General features: G+C 39.6%; 1 protein-coding gene across 2 annotated transcripts; it reads left to right on the top strand.

The window, feature by feature from the left end:
- Positions 1-1,144: 1,144 nt before the first annotated feature.
- On the top strand, positions 1,145-14,477 carry LOC139660846 (major histocompatibility complex class I-related gene protein-like). Of its 2 annotated transcripts, XM_071539097.1 has the most exons (8): positions 1,149-1,357; positions 1,883-2,143; positions 3,282-3,563; positions 3,785-4,090; positions 4,665-4,760; positions 5,057-5,074; positions 5,286-5,331; positions 5,691-6,690. In XM_071539097.1, the coding sequence occupies exons 1-7, from the start codon at positions 1,309-1,311 to the stop codon at positions 5,324-5,326; spliced, it is 1,053 nt and encodes a 350-aa protein (XP_071395198.1). In that variant the 5' UTR covers positions 1,149-1,308; the 3' UTR covers positions 5,327-5,331; positions 5,691-6,690. The 2 variants fall into 2 exon arrangements, with proteins under 2 accessions (XP_071395199.1, XP_071395198.1); XM_071539098.1 differs by lacking the exons at positions 5,286-5,331; positions 5,691-6,690 and adding an exon at positions 14,428-14,477 and having other exon boundaries at positions 1,145-1,357.
- The last annotated feature ends 6,411 nt before the right edge of the window (positions 14,478-20,888 follow it).

Below are 20,888 nucleotides of genomic sequence, written 5' to 3'. Positions count from 1 at the left end.
CTAGCGTTTCATACACTTTCAAGCCATATACTAGGTTTTGACCTAGTCTTGTTTTAGGAAATAATTACCGAGGTCCGGACCTCGGTGACCTCATAGCTGGCTACGGCCATGGAGCAAACACATTGTTGATTTTGTTATTTTCATAGGATTTGTTGACGGTAAGCAATGCATTAAAAAACACCGGCCTTATCCTTTAAGAACTGGACTCTTGATTTGTTCTTACTTGACTTGGTAATCTACATTTAGACTTGAGACTTGACTTGAAACTCAAGCAAAGTTGACCTGGCCACACCTCTGCTATCTCTGCCATCATTCTGTCAAAGGAGAAAGACTAAACCTTGCTGGAATGGGAACCAGTGAGAGAGAGGCTGATCAGAGTACATCTCAGTTCAAAGTACTGCAACCTAACCATCCTGCAGTGCTGTGCACCAACAAATGAGGCTGAAGAGGACAAAGACAACTGGTACGAACTCCAAAGCACCCCAACACAACATGCTTCAGATAACTGGAGACTTGAGAGCCACAGTGGGCTCTGACAGTACCAACTACCAGAGAGCAACGGGCACCCAGGGGTGCAGAGAAAGAAACAACAATGGAGAACGGCTGATTGACCTGAGCATGAACAACAACCTCGTCATCAGCAGAAACGTTTTCCCACACAAGGACATCCATAAGCTCAGGTGGAAGTCACACATATAAATAAATGTTTTTTTAAGACCCCTCTGAAGTTTGTTGCTTTCATAAACTAAATCGCTCTATTCCAAATCCTTGAAAAAAGTTAAAAGCAAAAATGGCCTCAAGCTATGCAATATAATGACGATATATGAAGATATTTATCCCCTCGTATGCACTTTATGTTAGACTTTGGTCTGTTATATAGATTTATTGGAGGCTATTGGCCCAAGTTCAGGGCTGCAGCCTGTAACATTTTCATTCATCTCAGTCAAAAATTCATAAAATAAAAAATGACTAAAAAAAAATTAAATACAAAGACTTCAGCTCTCAAGAAAATTAATAACGAATTAGGCTATAAGAGAAGAGAGGGTTAGGATGGTATTTAAGGAATGCCGGAAGAGGCGCGGTTGAGGTGTCGTCCTGCTCCTGAAACTCGCTACGTAAGCTTCAACTAAAGAAGTCTCCTCCCTGGTAACCTATGATGTAACAGTCTTTTCTGAATTTCTATTGGCTAGAATTGGATCTTTCACTGTGAAGCTGACTGTAACGATTTGTGGACCAGAGACAAAGTTTTAATCAGCAGAAGATTTATTCATTACTTTAAACTGTAGTCTACTTATTTATCAAAACAAGATGAAGGAGATTATTTTGTTGCTGCTCTTCTGTCATGTTGCATCTCCAGGTAAGATCACATTTAAAATCTTTCCTTTGTAGTTGTTGTAACTACCACCAGCATATTGAGACTATTTTGTGATTACAGATATTAATGTCAGCTTTGTCAACTTTCCTTCTATACTGATACTTATTGATATGATGTATTTAATATGATGAAATATTTTAATTAAATAACAGTTGTCAAAATAGCATGATGTGTTGACAATAATGACTCATGCATTCCAGATGCATTTCAGAAAATTGATATATTTGACAGTGTTTTGGAGTGAAATAAACTTAAATTTCTGGCAAATTATAAATCCCTTTTGAGTCTGTGTTAATGAATACCAAGCCTTTACAAAATGAATGAAAACTCTCTGTACATTACTCAAGAAACTGTTGCTTTATTTATTTGTCCCATAGTCATCACACAGAAATGTAAATTCTCTGCTGTGCTCGGGGAATTTTCAACCGATCATACATTGTTATTATGAAGATTTATTCAAGAAAGTGTAAATCAAAACCTTCCTTCTGTTAACTGTTTGTCCCACAGTGACTCACTCCCTGAAGTATTTCTACACTGCATCCTCTGCCCCAAACTTCCCAGAGTTTGTGGCTGTTGGGTTGGTTGATGAAGTTCAGATCGGTTACTATGACAAAAACACCAAGAGAGCAGAACCCAAACACTGGATGAACAAATTCATAGCAGATGATCCACAGCACTTTGAGTGGTACACTGAGAGATGTTTGAGAGCCCATCAGTTCTCCAAAGCCGAACTTCAGACTCTGAAGCAGCGCTTCAACCAAACTGGAGGTTTGTTTGTGTTTCACTTTATTCTGCTGAAATGTTTTTCATCCTGGTTTGTTGTAAAGTAACAGAGAGATGTAGCTTCCATCATACACACACACACACACACACACACAGATACGATGACTGGATGCTAGTCTGCTGTACTCATACAGTGTTTCTGTCCATCCCATAATAGCCAACAGAGATTTTTAACAGTTTATCTTCACTAGATTAGATTAGAATAATTTATAATAAAGAAAACATAACTCTACTGTAGAAACCTGTTTATCACAACAGTTTCACAACACACAGCTGATAGAATAACATTACTACCTGGTTTCTCAATCTACGGAGCAGGACTGTAAACTGGACACAGGATGCTTCTGCTGGGTCCCATATGACAGTTAGCAGTATGTTTTAATGAACCTGCTGACAGGACAAGATGTTCAATTTCTCATCCAGGTCACAGGTTGAAAAAGTTCAACACCCAACTCTGCTGTGTCTATCCCATAATAAATATATAGTAGAACAGATTACAGATTAGATTACATTAACTCTACTGTACTGACCACAGTGTGTTGGTCCGTCCCAGTAGGCGGCACCAAGCCAACATCTGCAGGTGGAAATAGTTGTTGGTTGTATGGAATGATTGATGGATGAATGGACCAATCAGGACGGACAGACTGCCTCCCAGTCTCCATAATGGTCCTGCTGGTCTCTGCCTTATTCTGACCAGTTGTAGTAACACACTACTGAACAGACTCACTGTCCTGGCTGACCAGGTCTAGCCTAGTGACTAATCCTAGGCTGAAACTCTCCTTCAGTGGAAGCTTCTAGACCAGCCTCAGGACAGTCTAGTGAGCTTCTGTAGTTTCTCCTAGGAAGAGGATATTGTGGGACTGATCCACTGGCTGCAGGGTTTCAGTGGATGTGATGTTAACTCCAGGATCAGGTTCAGTGTGTGTCTGCTAGTTAGGACTCCACCTCATTGTGTGTGTGTGTGTGTGTGTGTGTGTGTGTGTGCTCCTGCAGCTCACATGAAGCCACTACCTTCAACAGTGTAGATAAACTGTCTGTTGGTCTCTGTGGTAAAGAGAGGATACTGACTGTGCTAGGATCTCACTCTGGTTTACTTCAGTCTCTGTCTCTGTCTCTCTCTCAGGTGTCCACACCTACCAGAGGATGTTTGGCTGTGAATGGGATGATGAGACTGGAGATTATGGTAATGGTTATGATCAGTATGGTTATGATGGAGAAGACTGGCTGGTATTGGACCTGAAGACACTGACATGGATCGCTCCAACACCGCAGGCTGTCATCACCAAACATAACAGGAACAATAACAAAGATAGATTAACATACATTAAGTACTTCTTGTCCCAGGTTTGCATTGACTTTCTGAAGAAGTATGTGCACTATGGGAAGAGCAATCTGCAGAGTACAGGTAGAGTCACATGACCTGATGTAGTTTCATGGACACAACAATGTTCATCTGTCTCTTCTGTTTCTAATGTACAGAAACATTACAATAAATATGAACCAACATATAGCGACCCACTGTACATATAACTGTAATGATTTTTGAGTCTCTCTCTCTCTCTCTCTCTCTCTCTCTCTCTCTCTCTCTCTCTCTCTCTCTCTCTCTCTCTCTCTCTCTCTCTCTAGTGTTTCCCTCTGTGTCTCTCCTCCAGAAGTCTCCCTCCTCTCCAGTCAGCTGCCACGCTACAGGTTTCTACCCTGACAGAGTCATGTTGTTCTGGACTAGAGATGGAGAGGAGCTTCAGGACCTCATGGACCAGGGAGAGATCCTCCCCAACCACGATGGAACCTTCCAGACGAGCATTCAGCTGGACGTTTCATCAGTCAAACCTGAAGACTGGGGGAAGTACAAGTGTGTGTTTCAGCTCTCTGGTGTCAAGGAGGACATCGTCACCAAACTGGATCCAGCAGTGATCAAGACCAACAACCCAGGTAAAACTGGGATCAGAGCTGATGGAGGAGGAGAGACATTTACTTTACTTCTTACACCTGACTTGCAATTCATGAATGAATGAATGAATGAATGTATTGGACAATTTCATAAAATTACAGCTCTGCAAAGAAAAAGACACTCAAGCAAAGAGTGCCCTTCTTGTTCAACATCAATTATATGTAAATACAACAATACATTGATTTAAAAAAAGATTTTATATATAGTATATATTGCAAGTTCCAGCCTATGTTTTCTCATGCAGAGTAGCTTCTATGTACTGTATGGTGTTCCCAGATAGCTACATAGTTTAATCCTCCTTGTTAGTAAATTTGGTCTCAGTCTTGTTTACCATTTGGGCAACCAGACAGTTTTTAACTCCATGAGAATATTGAAGGAAACCAAACGTGCCGGTCGGTTCACTAAAACACATTAGGTGTCTCTCTTGTTTGTCTGATTCACATGACCTCCTCTCTATACTTAAAATACTGAAGTGGAACAAAAACATAATGTGATCCATCCAGTGTTATGTGACAAAGTCTGAATGCTCTGTTTTGGTTCCATGTTCTCCTTCAGGGATCAATACTGCTCTTGTCATTGGAGTCGTTGGACTGCTGCTCCTCCTGGTGATCTGCATCGCTGGAGTCTTCATCTGGAGAAGGAACAATAATGGTGAGGGACGAAGAGTTTCTTAATCTTCATAAAGCCATTTTTACTCCTCTAGCGTAGGATACATGCTTGTGACAGTCTTAGTGTTATTGTTCCATAACTTCATATATATTTTATGTGTGGTGATTCTGCTAATTCAAAGTCCATAAACTATTAATATCATCTCAGCAAATACATTTAGTTGACATATCTAGAAATAGTGATGCACATACATGTAACATCATTTTGTGTTTCCTTTCATAAATCTTTATTTGTAATCTGTCATTGAGTAATCATGTAACCTCTTGTCTGTATTTCAGGGTTCAAACCTGCTAACAGTAAGTTTTTCCTGTGATTGTTTTTTGGCATCTGCTGTACTGTAATGTGTAATATTTGGATCTGTTGCTTGCATTGTTTGTACTTGGGAAAAAAAATGGCAGAAGGCCAGGTATTAGTAATCAATAATTAATCTGTCATGTTCAGTTCTGTTTCTTACATTATTACTGTTCATTTCAAATTCAATTATTTTACTTTGTCGTCTTTTTGTAGCTTCGGAGACTTCGTCCAGTGAAGTTGTATCTCCTAACTGATCACAGTGAGTACTTCATCATGTAAACTATTCTGTGCATAACTGCTGTACTGGCATAATACTCACAGATATAGATACTCTATCTTTACTAAATCATCGATATCCTTGAGGTGAAAACACAATTTAGAGTTGTAATTCACATCCACCTGCTGGTGAGGATTCAACAAGCCTTTCTGATAAAGCATTTTCTCACTCAGTGTTACAGTATAATTAATTCTAAAAAGCAGATTGCATCACTCTATATCTAAATGTTATCTTTTGATCCAGAAATTAATATCCCATACAATATGAAAGCAAATAGACTGCACAGTGTGAACAATAAATTAAATATTTCACCTTGTCTGTCTGTTAATCTGTCTTGACAGGCGATGAGTGGAGATAAGAAGAGGATGGTGAACTCCAATAAATTACAGAGGCATCAAGATAAATTGCAGCAGTTGTTTCTAATTTGCAACAAAAGTGCACATTAACAAAACTTGATTTACTTGCCAAAGATGAATATTTCTGGTTGTTTCTTGGATCATTTTTCTGCATTTGTGCTTCACCCCTGCCTCCATACTGTATTGGTGCTACTATTAAATGCAGGTTGTTTTCTCTTAACTGAGTGACAGTCAGAACTGGCAGCAGCATCACTGTACAGGTAAATCCTCCTCTGTAGGAGTAACAACATCAGCAGTGTACTGATGCTGCTGTACAGCTGTTTCTGCAGAGCTTTTGTGGAGAGGGATTACTACAGCAGCTACCAGAGACCAAACACATGATGAGAGAACAAACAGAGAGGACACTGGCGTAAATATCCACGGGGCCCAGAAGCTGTCAGGGGCCCATGTAGGAAGGTGATTTTTTGCTGCTTTACTGCCCTCACACACATTGACCGTTTCACGCAGTCTTCCAAGTAACCGTTCAAGGATATCACTACTGGTGATTGTGATAGCTATATATACCACCTTCCCACCTTGTGTATAACACTATGTTACACGGTTTTGAGTCATAGCCTATGTTTATGTGTATTTATTTGCCCATATCAGGACTTTAGGGGCTCCGTAGTTTTATTTCTTTCACAAAAATATCTATTATTATTTATTGATTGGTATCTTCTGCACCGTTTTTATGCTCTGTGTTACTTGTATCTATCTATTTGTCTATTTGGTTTTTTTTCGTATTTGGTGAATTGTATTTTGGTCTTCATTAGGGAGTTACAGCAGTCAGATATTGTGTGTAGATGTTCTACTCTATTCCAGTTTGAATTGATTGTGTGTGTGAGTGTGTGTGTGACTGTGAGAGAAGGGGTGTCTGTGTTGGGGGAAATTTTGGATTTGCAGTATGGCATCTTCCTTGTTAGTGTAACAAAAAAGGGTTTGATAAAAGAATAAAATGTTTCTGAAAACCTAATTTAGAGTTGTTTTTGTGTTGATATGTGTGTTGTGTATTTGTGGATCATAGTAACTAACTTGCAGTGGCAGCTATTTTTTTTATTTTTATTTTATTTTTTTCCCTTACTATACTGCATTTCCTGGTTTCTGGTTTTGTTTTTGCCGCCCGGCGCTGTGATTGGTCAACGTCAGCAGTTCACACCGGCTGCTCAGAATACCCGGGCCGGAGTAGTCTTCTTAGCTGGAACTGGATTACCTTCTTAATTACTTAATTCTGGATTCTCTGCCTTTACCTGTTTTCACCTTGTCTCCTGTCACTTTGTATTTTTCTGCAATACGCAAGTTTTTTTTTTTTTTTTTTTTGTCTACTGACCTCTCAAACAGAACAATACTGCAGTCCTACCTTTTTAGACATCTTAGTGGAGTGGCTACTGGATACTATCACTTAAACTACATTCAGCATGGCACAGTGTGTCTCCTGTGATCTTACCATCTCTAAGCTGAAATCGGACATTTCTCGCCTGAGAGATGAACTTGAGGAGAAGGATAAGTTGATCCTGGGGTTTTCCACCGTTGCAGCAACCCAGTCAAAACATCTTTCCATCCTGGGCCCAGCTAGCAGCAATGCTCCGATAGAGTCCTGCCAGCCTCACTCTCCGGTCTGTGGGAATAATGATACAACTCTTCCGTGGTCAGGCTCAATGGCAGCTGGTGGTGACCTAGCCTCTGCATCCGTTCTACACCTGAGAGAGGACATCTGGCCAAGCCTTGGTGCAAAACCAAAGTTTCAATCCTGCTCCACTCCATCCATGCCTGGGCCTTGGAGCCTAGTGAAGGGCAGAGGGTCCCGTGGCTCTTTCGCTGCTCGTCCCCGCACCTCTGGAGTCTTGAGACTTGAAAACAAGTTCCAGGCTTTGGAAAACTTAGGCTGTCCACCTTCTCCGACTCCAAATGGATGCTCGTCCTCTGGCCCAGGTGCCACTCTGGATGTCCGCCCCTCACCGGCAGCTGCAGTGAGGGCTTCCCCGTCAACGGTATCCACCAAGCCCACAACAAGTGTCCGCTCACACCGAAGGAAGCCGGGGCGACACCTAACCCCCACGGTTCCCCCCTCTGGACCCATACTGGCGCTTGCCCATACGTCATCTGAACCGGACAGGCCTCCAAACAACACTCCCCGGAGACGCCGCCCCCCCGCTGTTCTGGTGGTCGGATCATCCATCGTTCGTCATGTATCGCTTTCTAAAGCAAAAACCCTCTGCTTCCCAGGAGCCAGAGTTAAGGACATCACCAATGCCGTTCCAAAATGTACCCAAGATCATCCCTCCATCTCTACAGTCGTCGCACACGTCGGATTAAACGATATTAAATCACAACAATCCGAGAAACTCAAAGATGACTTCCTTCGCCTTATGGATGTGCTACAAGCGACAGGCAAACAATATGTCATCTCTGGCCCTTTCTCCCCCCCATGCTTTGGTGATGTTAAATTCAGCCGCCTACGCCAGCTCCATATCTGGCTGAAAGCTTACTGCAATGCCAAAAACGTAATTTATGTGGACAATTTCACTTCTTTTCATAATAGAACTGAGCTTTTTAAATCTGACCGCCTTCACCCAAATTACAGGGGGTCTTCTCTGCTTGCTATGAACATTGATCTTGCTGTACAATCTCTCAAGTGGGAACCAGCCACCTCTGTGCCTGATAACTCTGTGTCTCATCCCCCCTCTGATTGATATCAATTAAGTCCAAGCCTCCCAGTTTGTCAGGTTTTGGTACCCGCTCAGGCCTTCTCCCTCCAGTCTAGGCTTGGGCTGTCACTTATTTCTAATCTGATCCCTTTATTCCCCAAGGTTGAACAATATATTATTCCTTCGATCATTCCTACTCGAATCACTGTTAGAGACCCTATTCATTTTTCAAATCGTTCTGTTACTGCCTCTAATTTAATTACAATCCCCCTCCAACAGCCTTGTATTGCTACTTCTGATCCCACTCCAGACACTCCATTTAACCCACTTACCTTTAAGAACAGACACGGCCTAGGGATAATTCATTTAAATATTAGAAGTTTACTTCAGAAGTTAGATCATGTAAATATATTAGTTCTGCAGACTGATCCTGATATCTTGGTACTGAGTGAAACTTGGCTGAAAAAGAGTGTCAATGACCTGGATGTAGCTCTAAAGAACTACAATTTATATAGAATAGACAGAATTGGAAGGGGAGGTGGGGTGGTTATATATGTTAAATCAGGTTTCTCTGTAACAATTCTAAATGCTGTGACCATACCAAAATGTTTTGAATTTCTTGCTCTAAAGGTTCAGTTAGGGCCTAATACAGTAATTGTGGTAGGGGTCTATAGACCCCCATCTGCTGATACAAACTCCATTGACAAAATAGCAGATCTACTCTCTCAGTATTCCGGTGTCGAATTCATTGTTGTGGGTGATTTTAATCTGAACTGGCTGAATAATACATCTGATTATCTCAAGGAGGTTAGTAGTAACCTCAACCTATCCCAGCTAATTACAGAACCCACTAGGCCAAATTTGAAAGATGACTCTAGGTCTACCCTAATTGATCTCATCTTTTCCAATAGGATTGATAAAATTATTGCCTGTGGTGTCTTTGAGCTAGGAATTAGTGATCATTGCCCTATAGCATGTATTAGAAATACTCGGCTAAAGAAAACAAAATCTCACACGGTTACAAAGAGAAATCTAAGACATTTTAGTGACCAGGCCTTTTTAACTGATGTTTTCCATAGCGACATACATTATACATCTGAAATCCCAGATGTTGAAATGGCACTGGATTTTTTCACAAAAACCCTTATTTCAGTCATTGACAAACATGCACCATTCAAAAAGCTTAGAATAAAAGACAGATTAACCCCTTGGTTTTCGCCCGAATTATCAGCTTTATTTAAGGAAAGGAACAGAGCCTGGTCACTTGCCAGACACTCTGGGGATCCATCCCATTGGTCATCATTTAGACAGCTTAGAAATAAATGCACATCATCTGTGAGAAATGCCAAATCTAATTATTACTTAGACTTAATTACTAGCTCCTATTCAAACCCTGCAAAATTTTGGAGAGCAGTAAACTCAAACAGAAATAAATCCACTATTTCCCTACCTGCACATATTAAATGTGGCGACTCTGTGATTTCAGAACAGAAAGAGGTCTGCCAAGCTCTAAATAGGCACTTTGCAGATGCTGGGCATTTATTTGAGAAGGATTACACAGGGCCCCCTCTCATTAATATTAATAACGATTGTGCATGTAGCATGAACCATGTCTCTCAGTTTAACTTTCAGCCGTTCTCTGCTAGTGATGTATTTGAAGCATTACAAGCCATTGATACCAGGAGTTCAACAGGAGAAGATAAATTGGATCCTTTTTTTCTAAGAGTGTCCGCTCCACTTATTACTGAGCAATTAACACATATATTTAATCTTTCTATCACAACAGGAATATTTCCTAGTGTTTGGAAATCAGCCCATGTAACTCCATTACATAAAGGAGGTGATAGAAATGATCTAGATAATTACAGACCAATCTCCAAATTATCTTGTCTAGCAAAAATCCTGGAATCTTTGGTAAATAACCAACTCAAGGCATTTCTTTCAAGTCACTCTGTATTAAGTACGCACCAATCTGGATTTAGAGCTAACCACAGCACTATTTCAGCTATTACATTAGTTACAAATAATATAGTTTCCGCTCTAGACAATAAGAAACACTGTGCTGCCCTTTTTATAGATCTGTCAAAAGCTTTTGATACAGTTGATCATCCTTTGCTCTTGCAAAGGTTATGCAGTATTGGCTTTGATGGAAAGGCTTGTGATTGGTTTCAGAGTTATTTGTTTGAGAGACTTCAGTGTGTAAAGTCGGGAAGTGTCCAGTCTGAGTTCTTGCCAGTAACAAAAGGTGTTCCACAAGGTTCAATTTTGGGTCCTGTCCTCTTCACCATTTATATAAATGATATTGTCTCTTCATTGAGTGGCTGTCAGGTCCATCTTTATGCTGATGACACCATTGTATATTGTATTGCTGATTCTGTACAACTAGCCATTGAGAACCTGCAGCTTTCCTTTAATGCTCTGCAAGATGCTCTTATCAATCTTAAACTGGTACTTAATGCAAATAAAACAAAATTCATGCTGTTTACTAGAGCCAGAAATATTGATCACAATTGTATGCATATATCCACTGCGAATGGATCTAACATTGCGAGAGTTACTGAATACAAATATCTTGGCATCTGGCTTGATGAGAAATTTACTTTTAAATACCATATAGACAATCTTGTCAGCAAACTGCGTCAAAAAATTGGCTTCTTTTACAGAAACAGAACCAGCTTCCCTATGAATAGCAGAAAGAGGATTGTTGAGGCAGTCTTCCTATCAGTGTTGGATTATGGGGATGTAATTTACCGAAATGCTGCTCTTTCCACCCTTAAACCCCTAGACACGGTTTATCATTCTGCCCTCAGATTTATTACTGGTGATAGCTATGGTACTCACCATTGTATTCTCTACAATAAGGTGGGTTGGTCTTCTCTGGCAGAGAGGCGTAATAAACATTGGTATTTGTTTATATATAAAGCCCTCGTTGGAAAGCTACCACCCTACATTTCAATGTTGTTGGACTGGAACCTTGGACCCTATCAAACTCGCTCAAATGACTTGCTTATGCTTAAGGTCCCCCAAGCACGGTCTAAATTTGGACAATCAGCCTTTTATTTTAGTGCTCCAAATTCCTGGAATGATCTACAACACACACTAAAAACCAATACTCTACTAACCTATGGACAATTTAAAACCATGATCACAAACCTCCCTGCCTCAATGTGTAACTGTTTTAATTGATTTTCTTTATTGTCATCTATGTCTTGCCCTATTTATTTAATACTTTGAACTTGTTTGTAACTCGACATCATTGTAAATGAGGGCAACCTCAATGGTTATTCGAGTTTAAATAAAGGTTTGAAATGAAATGAAATGAAATAGTTGTTTTATAACCTATAAAAGATTGTTCAGGCATTCATATGACAAAGAATATTGTGCAAAAGTTCTTTTTATATATTACAGTCCATAGTGACCCGTTAATTGACACCAAATTAACCTTCTGGTACCTTGATGAAAACACAAACACTTCCAGAGAGCAGAGTCACAGATTCTAATGATCATTTATCGGGTTGATAATTTAGAGACCAACAGAAAGTCACGTGACATCCTCTTCTGGTCATTTCTTTTATTTATAGTTTTTTCACAATTTATGTTTAAACATGATATTCTTCCCCATAGAAATGAATGGAGAATCTTCAGCCTGCTTGAGTGGTGATGTCATCACACACTCTAGGAACTCTAGAGGCTGTGATTTTTACTAAATATTCCAAGTTTTGAAACTGTGGTAGCTCCCACATTTTTCACCCTACATACACATTTTACACATCAAGCTGTTCTGCTACTTCTTGTGCCACTCACAAAGTCAATATCTAAGTCATAGCATTTATAGTTTTTGAGTTACGAACATTTGTTTAACACTGGTTAAAAACTGCTTTTTACAGCCCTCATCTCTCATTCAGCAGGTCTGTTCTGAAGAAACTTTTTAAACTGCCACTATTCCCACAATTTTCACAGCACATACATATATTTTACATCAGACTGTTCATATACTTCTCCTCTCTCTCACAATGTAAATATCTAAGTGGTAGCATTTGTAGTTTTTGAGTTAGCCTTGTTTCTGCCGATTTTTCATTCTACAAATACAATATTTGATCTGTAATAGTTCCCACATGTTTCACACTACACGCACATATTATACATCAAAATGTTGACATACTTCTTATCTCTCCCAATATATAAATATCTCAGTGATGGGATATGTATTTTGTGAGCTATGATGGTTTGTTCAACACTAGGGAATAGTATTTGTGTCGATTTTCAACAGATTGTTTCCTTTTAACTGTAGTCATTTCCACAAGTTTAACAGCAGACATACATGTTACATATCAAATTGTTCTGCTACTCCTCCCCTCTCTGACAATGTAAATATCTAAGTGATAGCATGTGTAGTTTTTGAGTTATGGACGTTTGTTTCAGAGTTTTCCACATCCCACTGCCTTTTTTTCCTTCAGTAGAAAGTGTGTGATTAAAGGATTCAAAACACCTGGTGACAGGTGGTAGACAGGGAGAGAGGCAGAGAGACAGAGAGCATAATGCCTTCCACTGGACTCAGTAGCCTGGTGGTCAGTGTAAAGGTTTGCAATGCAGAAGATTGTGGATTCAAATCCAGTGGGTAACATTATCTTCTGACACCACCAAGCTTGAAGCTTTTTAATACTGATAGTCCAATTACTACTACTACTGCTAATTGTATTACTTCTACTCCTGATATTACAACTGCTGCTTTTACTACAACCCATAATACTACAACCTTTAAAAAGGCACACACACACACACACACACACACAACACAGGTGTAATTACCATTAAATGACTGATTCTACTATAATTACAACTACTGCTGCTACTACTACTGCTACTGCTACTACTGGTACTTCTACTGCTACTCCTGCTGCTACTACTACCACTATTGCTACTTTTACTGTTTCTAATACTAGTAGTCCCAATACTACTACTGATAGAAAGCTTCTCTCCTTTCTCTACAGACACTGCCGGCAGAGCTCCCCCTGGTGGCCTATTCACGACACTGTTGATTCTGCCTGTACTGTAGTATCATGTTTATGGCAGCAGGGGGAGCCCCAAAGACACTTTCAGCACAGCTCCACCTGGTGGCCTATTCATGACACTGTTGATTCTTCCTGTACAGTTGGATTTAATTATAAAAGCTCTGAAAGCTTCCCCCTGTTTTCAAAACAGTACAACACTCATTTCATCTATAAGAATAATTTAACTTTTCACAGCGACTTTTCCCCAGTACAGGGAGCTTTGGGTAGATGCAGTTCAAGTAAAAGAAATAATCACTTTTATGAATAGTAGGCTATGCCTCTGTGGGAGCACTGTTGTTGCTGAATCCTGGACAATGTTTACTCAAGTATTGAATGACTTTTGTGTTACAGCCTGATTGCATTTTGTGCATGGAATTAACTGGATAAACAGTGTCTTAGGTTTTCAAATGTTATTATTTTCTGTTGTCAATATGACCACCTACAGTGTATTTTCACTGTGTAAGATACACACACAACTCTATCTCTCTATTTGGCTCTCTGTGACCTAGTGCCAGTGATAGTGCTACTAATACTACTACTACTTCTAATACTGCTACTACTACTACTACTATTTCTTATACTGCTACTACTACTACTACTACTTCTAATACTACTACTACTACTACTAGTGGTATTGTCTAGTAGTAGTGTTCCTACTACTGTTCAGTTACACATTTTAACTACTTCAAACAGTGAAATTTCAAGTACTGTAGTACTACTATTACTACTACCGCAGCTACTACAGTGTCAGCAGTCTCTCTACTACACTGTAGCTGGTTTACACTTGCACTGGCTTTCAGTCCTTTGCTGTTTCTACTGCTACTACTACTATAGCTATGAGCTACTACGGCAAACAGCAGATCAAAATACTCAAAATGTACAGACATTTAAACACTTTGTCATCAATTCAATTGTCTTCAACCTGTCTTGCTGAAGCAAGCCCACAAATTTTCTTCAGAAAATTTAACCTTTTCTAGTTTTACTTAGCTGCGGAGACTTCGTCCAGTGAAGTTGTATCTCCTACCTGATCACAGTGAGTACTTCATCATGTAAACTATTCTGTGCAGATGTGCATAACTGCTGTACTGGCATAATACTCACAGATATATAAGCAGGTGCTCTACTGTAGCATTTCAGGCACAAGTCCTCAGTGGGATGAAGAGGCATCACCTGGACCTCCTGGGGATAAGTGAATATTGCTGGACTTGCTTTACGATGGATCCACCATCCTCCATTCAGGTCACAGACACCCACACACATGGTGTAGCCATCATTCTGTCAAAGGAGAAAGACTAAACCTTGCTGGAATGGGAACCAGTGAGAGAGAGGCTGATCAGAGTACATCTCAGTTCAAAGTACTGCAAACTAACCATCCTGCAGTGCTGTGCACCAACAAATGAGGACAAAGAGGACAAAGACAACTGGTACGAACTCCAAAGCACCCCAACACAACATGCTTCTGATAACTGGAGACTTGAGAGCTAAAGTGGGCTCTGACAGTACCAACTACCAGAGAGCAACGGGCACCCAGGGGTGCAGAGAAAGAAACAGCAATGGAGAACGGCTGATTGACCTGAGCATGAACAACAACCTCGTCATCAGCAGAAACATTTTCCCACACAAGGACATCCATAAGCTCAGGTGGAAGTCACACATATAAATAAATGTTGTTTTTTTAAGACCCCTCTGAAGTTTGTTGCTTTCATAAACTAAATCGTTCTATTCCAAATCCTTGAAAAAAGTGAAAAGCAAAAATGCCCTAAAGCTATGCAATATAATGACGATATATGAAGATATTTCTCCCCTCGTATGCACTTTATGTTAGACTTTGGTCTGTTATATAGATTTATTGTAGGCTATTGGACCAAGTTCAGGGCTGCAGCCTGTAACATTTTCATTCATCTCAGTCAAAAATTCATAAAATAAAAAATGACTAAAAAAATTAAATACAAAGACTTCAGCTCTCAAGAAAATTAATAACAAATTAGGCTATAGTAGGCTAATTACATGATACACTGGAGGATACAACACAAAACTATAAACTATATCCTATAGGAATATTATACAGCAATACCATAGGAGAATAAACTATCTTAAATGAGGTCCCTATAAACGCGCGGACACACTACAGGTTTTTATAGGAATATGTTAGTGATTTTTCGTTGGGGTTGTTTCCACTCCTTTTTTAAACCACTTTAACCTTTCAGATTTTTTCATTAACATTTCATAAAGCCTCTAGTTGTATTACCCATGTCTACTTAAATATCTACAACTTTATTGTAAGGCCTATGGCTTTCAGTTGTTTTTTACCAACAGCCTTTACACCAGATAATACGGGGTGACAACGCGCTCACACTTGGATTGTTCTGCTGTTGTTTGCTTAGGTTACTCACTGTTTGATGAGGTTGGTTGATGATTTTCTGATGATGGAATCCAAGCGGATGATTTTATGGCAGGAGTGTGTGTGTGCTAATAATGATCAATGTATCAAAATAAAAAGGGGGAATCAACCCAAACAGAGCAGGGATCCAAGTTCAAATCAACAAATAAACAAAAAATAAATATTCTAAACAAAAAAAACTTTTTCCATCATTTGTTTGTTGATCTATGTTCCTGTATGCGTGTGTGCATACAGGTCTCTTTCTGGCATTCTGCCTCCACACGCACCTGCCGCTTAAAGTCCCACTGAAACGGAAGTTAGAGTGTCTTCAGCTTCTGTACTGTGACGTATTTCCCAGTGAAACGGAATATTTGAGCGGTGTACAGTTACAAGAGGGATTTAAATCAAATCCTTTGCATTTGATTGGACCGCTATACAGTGGGCGGGGCTTAGAGTTTAGCGCGATACGGAGCTACAGAGAGAAACGGAGCTACAGAGGACTGTTGGCTCCACACACACCTCCCTCACCTGTTGTTAGATCAGGAGGAGGACAAGGGAGAGATGAATGAATTAGACCTCAGCAACATTGTTTTGGAAATGAAAACAACGTTTTTGCCCACTGATATCCAAACACACATCTCCTCCTATCTCTCTCCATATTGCCATAGGCGGCGCCAGGGAGGGGCTTGGGTGTGCTGTAGCTATCCCTAGGATAGCCATAGCACCCCCCTAGCACCCCCAAGAAATTTCTGTGGTTTATTTAGAAATTTAAATTTTTAATGTGTGAATACTATAATGTATAATTTGAAAAATGAATGAATACATTAATAAAACAAACCGATTATTTTTAGACTAAAAAACATAAAGCCAACACAGGTGATCTGATTCGGCCAATGGGCGCAGCACGCATTGAACTTTTGACCTTCCACTTCCTGTTAGCCAGAGGCCAGAGCGCAATTTTTTGTAGCATTAGCTAAGTTACCATGGATCGTTTTTTACTCCATAAACGTCCACGTATGGAGACTCAATCAAAACCTGGAAAGGAGAGTGACTGTGAACCTAATACAGGTGATAATAGGTCTCATGAAGCTGTAGACACAACGCTAGTCACTGACCAGGACCAAGAAAAGCCGGAGGATGGAGATGAGGAAGGGGACCTGCACCTGCCCACGATATTTTGGTTTACCAGAAAAGTTAAGACTCTTATTTGCACTGTAACATTAAATTGCACATAATTGTAAGTGCATGATTTTTTCCCCTCTGTTTCCTATTATGAATTTAATGCATTTGGTGGTTGAGGCACAAATTCTGACTCCTTATAGTTATCTCTATGCGATGCTCATTCATATAACATTAGGTCTATGGAGGAACGGAATACTGTCGATTCATTAGTCGAGGTGTTGATAACTGGCAGCATGAGTTTGTGATCTCAGAATCTGAGACTGAAATGTGCACAAACCTGTTTCTGTTTCTTGCTGCTTGTGTGTAAGCCCTGTCCGTGGCATAATTGTGTGAAATCTTATATTCAGAGAGGTGTGTTTACGTAGGCAGGCTTGTGAACCTTACATCTATATCCCATGAGCTGAATATCTCGCCTTGTGTTTAACACAGAATGACATTGTAACTGTTGTGGAGCGGGTACTGCGTATGTGTGCACTGCGTGTGTGTGTGTGTGCGCATGTGTACGTGTGTCGCGACCGGCACATTAATGGGAAACACAAAATTTCAGAGCACCCTCGCTGAAAAGTAGAGCAACCCCATAGCACCAGCAAAAGAAAATCTCTGGTGCCGCCACTGCATATTGCTCTGTCAGCTGCAAAGACCCAGAAACGGTGAAGTGTGGTTTTATATGACCGGTGTGGCTAGCTACAGGTTGAAGAATGATTGATGGGTGGATGTCATGATATTATTGGTTGAAATCGGTTGGTTCATGTTTACGTAAGCACACGGCATATTTTGTTTTACAGGAAGAAAACATGATTGGATTTTGATATAAGAATACAAAGAAATGGATTTTTTGTATTTTTTTTGGCATATATTGTTAAATAGGTGTACAATATGACCGGGGATGTGATCTAAAATAAAATGCATTTTTCATTTAATCTCGACTTTAATTAAAGTAAAGTATGCTGCCATTCACCTAGGCCAACAGTAGGGGCAGGGACGTTGGAAGTCAGTCAGAGTTGGGGGTGCTGAGAGAAAGTCTATATAATGACGTCATATTAAATGCTGCGCATCATTCATGATTTTTGTATTAATTTGAATGGCCAACATTTTACACCAGTTTTAGAACATTTTACACTACAACAGACAGCAAACTTGAACACCAACATGCTGTATGTCAAAGCAGCATAGTGCCATATTCAGCTATGGACAGTTCACACACAGAATGCTATTCCTAATCAGAAGACGATTTATTGTTGAGTGAGCCACAGCCACGCTATACGGGTAGCAATAGAACAAGGCACTTGAACTTTATAACACACACACACACACACACACACACACACACACAGCAACTGAAAACATTAATTAACTGAATTCATTGAAGACCGCACTCCAAAATGCAACTCCACACTACAAAGACATCCTCTTGCTCTCATTCGAAGCATGTCGCACTACCAGATCTGTGACAGAAACAAGAAATAACGTAACTTACTAAATTATATAATCAATTCCAGTGGTGGAAAAAGTACTGAGATCTTTTACTTCAGTAAAAGCAGCAATACAACAACTTACTTAAGTAAAAGTACATAAGTATTGGCAGCAAAATGTACTTAGAGTATCAAACTAAACTTACTCATTATGCAAACTGTCCTCATTTAGAGAGTTATATTTTTCGTAAATGATTAGAATATGAATACTGATTTATTGACATACATGTACATGTAAGCAGCAGTCAGAAAAAAATAGTCATTTAAAACAAATGTCCTGCATTTCTACACCACCTAACCTCTTGGATTAAGTCAAGAAACAGCAACCCTGTATAATATTAACCAAAAATGTAAAATTATGTTATATTACTAGATTTCAGCATTGAGGTGCTTATATTCATGATTTTGCATAGGCATACTAACCTAAAAAACTATTATTGGGAATCATGAGAAAGTGTCAGAGCGACAGACACAGAGCGTCCCCGTAACCATAGCAACTCACTCTCACTCCTGCCTGGTGCGCACGGCGCGAGAGGAGAGGGAGAGACAGACTGACTGACTGAGATTACTCTGAGCAGCATGCATGGGAATAAATTACAATATCATACATTTCTGTCTCGTCTGTCCTGCTGTCAGTGTCCTTTTTTCGCGTCGCGACGTTATCAGTTATTAATTATTTTTTCACTGCGTGAGAAAATGGACTTGTGGCGTCACGGTCAATGCGTGAGAGTTGGCAGGCATGTGAACTCGCTTGACATTATTATGTATGAAACTGCCAATCAGATTTATTTACTTATTAACTTATCAACTTTAACCCCTGCCTGTAACCAGTGAGACAGGAAATTGAGAGACAGGGAGCGAGCTACATAACGAATCGTCCGGCAGCACCACCACACCAAGTTTAAAACAATGAACACACAAAGCATCTGAAATTTACAGTGTGACGGGGCTTAGCCTTGCAGTTACAGCCCCCCGCCAGTAGGGGGTGCTGCAGCCCCCTCAGCACCCATTTATCACTTCATTTATTTTTTCTTTGTTTTTTTTAAGTATTTAACGTGCAAATAAGATTAATTTTATTATCCGTCAGTGAGCGCAACAGGCTTACCATTGATCATGTAGAGACCTGGGACCTTTTAAGGCGGAGCAGAAAAGACACAATTTACTTAAATACTTTTAACAATTGTTGCTCTGTTTAAAAAGTTCAATAGATTTTAGTGGGGGAGAAAGGCATAAAGACTTCAGGATAATATCTAAATTAAACCAACAGATAATGAGCCCAGTCAGTCTAATATCTGCAAGGTAGGGGTGTAAAATGCTACAATTTCATTATTGAGATGATAATAATTGTGGTAGCATTGTGAAAAATGTTTAGCTCTGTTGGAGCTTAAATGAAAAACCCGCCTGTTAATCGGTTTTATGCCGGAATTGGAAATATATTACAGGAGCATAAATGTTCACATTGAGAACGGCTAAATAATTAAAGAGTTTTCGATTGTGTTTAAAAAATAAAATGTAAAAGCAAAGGTTTGGCTGGGCAACTGAACAACAGCAACTGGTTCAAATTGACAGTGTGCGGGTGTCCGACCTTTGTCACATGTCATCCTGCTGCTTCTCTCCATTTTCAACCCTCTAATAAAGGCAAAAAATAACTTTTTTTTTTTTTTTTTTTTGATTGAGTCAACAGGAGACTAAGCTATAGCCTATAGCTTCTATAAAAAAAAAACAGTTATACATTATACAAACTTAGCATAGTCTTTAGCCTAAATATAGGCTTATGTTTTGTAAGTTCTTATATGTTGTATTTGAATCTGATGCTCAGTTGTAGGCCTATATGTTGACTAGCCTACTGCTTGTAGTTTGATGCAATTATAACAAAAGTGTGTTCCAGTCAGTCTGTTATTACAGAAACTTGGCAGGGTGGTTTTAGTTGATGGGACGGAGGGATTGTTCAAAAATCGATGATGGTTTTATTGGTCGTAATTTATAGGCTCCACCTGCTGGTACACCATGAAGTCACCACTAAAAAAGTCTCTACCACCAAAGATTTTCTGTTGTCCAGGAAGAAAAAGACATTTTGATAGAAAAGTAGCCTAACATAAAATCTTTGTAATTGCTTGACATTAATTGTCAAATAGGTTTATGGTATGATAGATTGAGATTTTAAAAAAAATGCAGTGTGACTTTGTGTGTGATACCACATCTTTGCTTAATCCTCCTAGAGTGAGAATATTTACGACTGAGAGACAAAAACAATCTGCATAATCTGTCGTTAATGTGTGTGAAGTAATGTCTTCTCTCCCTAGCCTATAGTTTCACTTTCAAATAACCTCAGCTCTTCAACTCAGCCTAGTAACCCATGATGTAACAGTTTTTCGGAATTTCTATTCGATGGAATTAGACTCTGCGGCTGACTG

Source organism: Centroberyx affinis, unplaced genomic scaffold (genome assembly GCF_046629955.1).
Source record: "Centroberyx affinis isolate AG114_WGS23_722 - 3 ecotype Tasmania unplaced genomic scaffold, CSIRO-AGI_Caff_v1 ptg003396l_1, whole genome shotgun sequence".
NCBI lineage: Eukaryota > Metazoa > Chordata > Actinopteri > Beryciformes > Berycidae > Centroberyx > Centroberyx affinis.
This window is presented reverse-complemented; position numbering and strand designations above follow the sequence as displayed.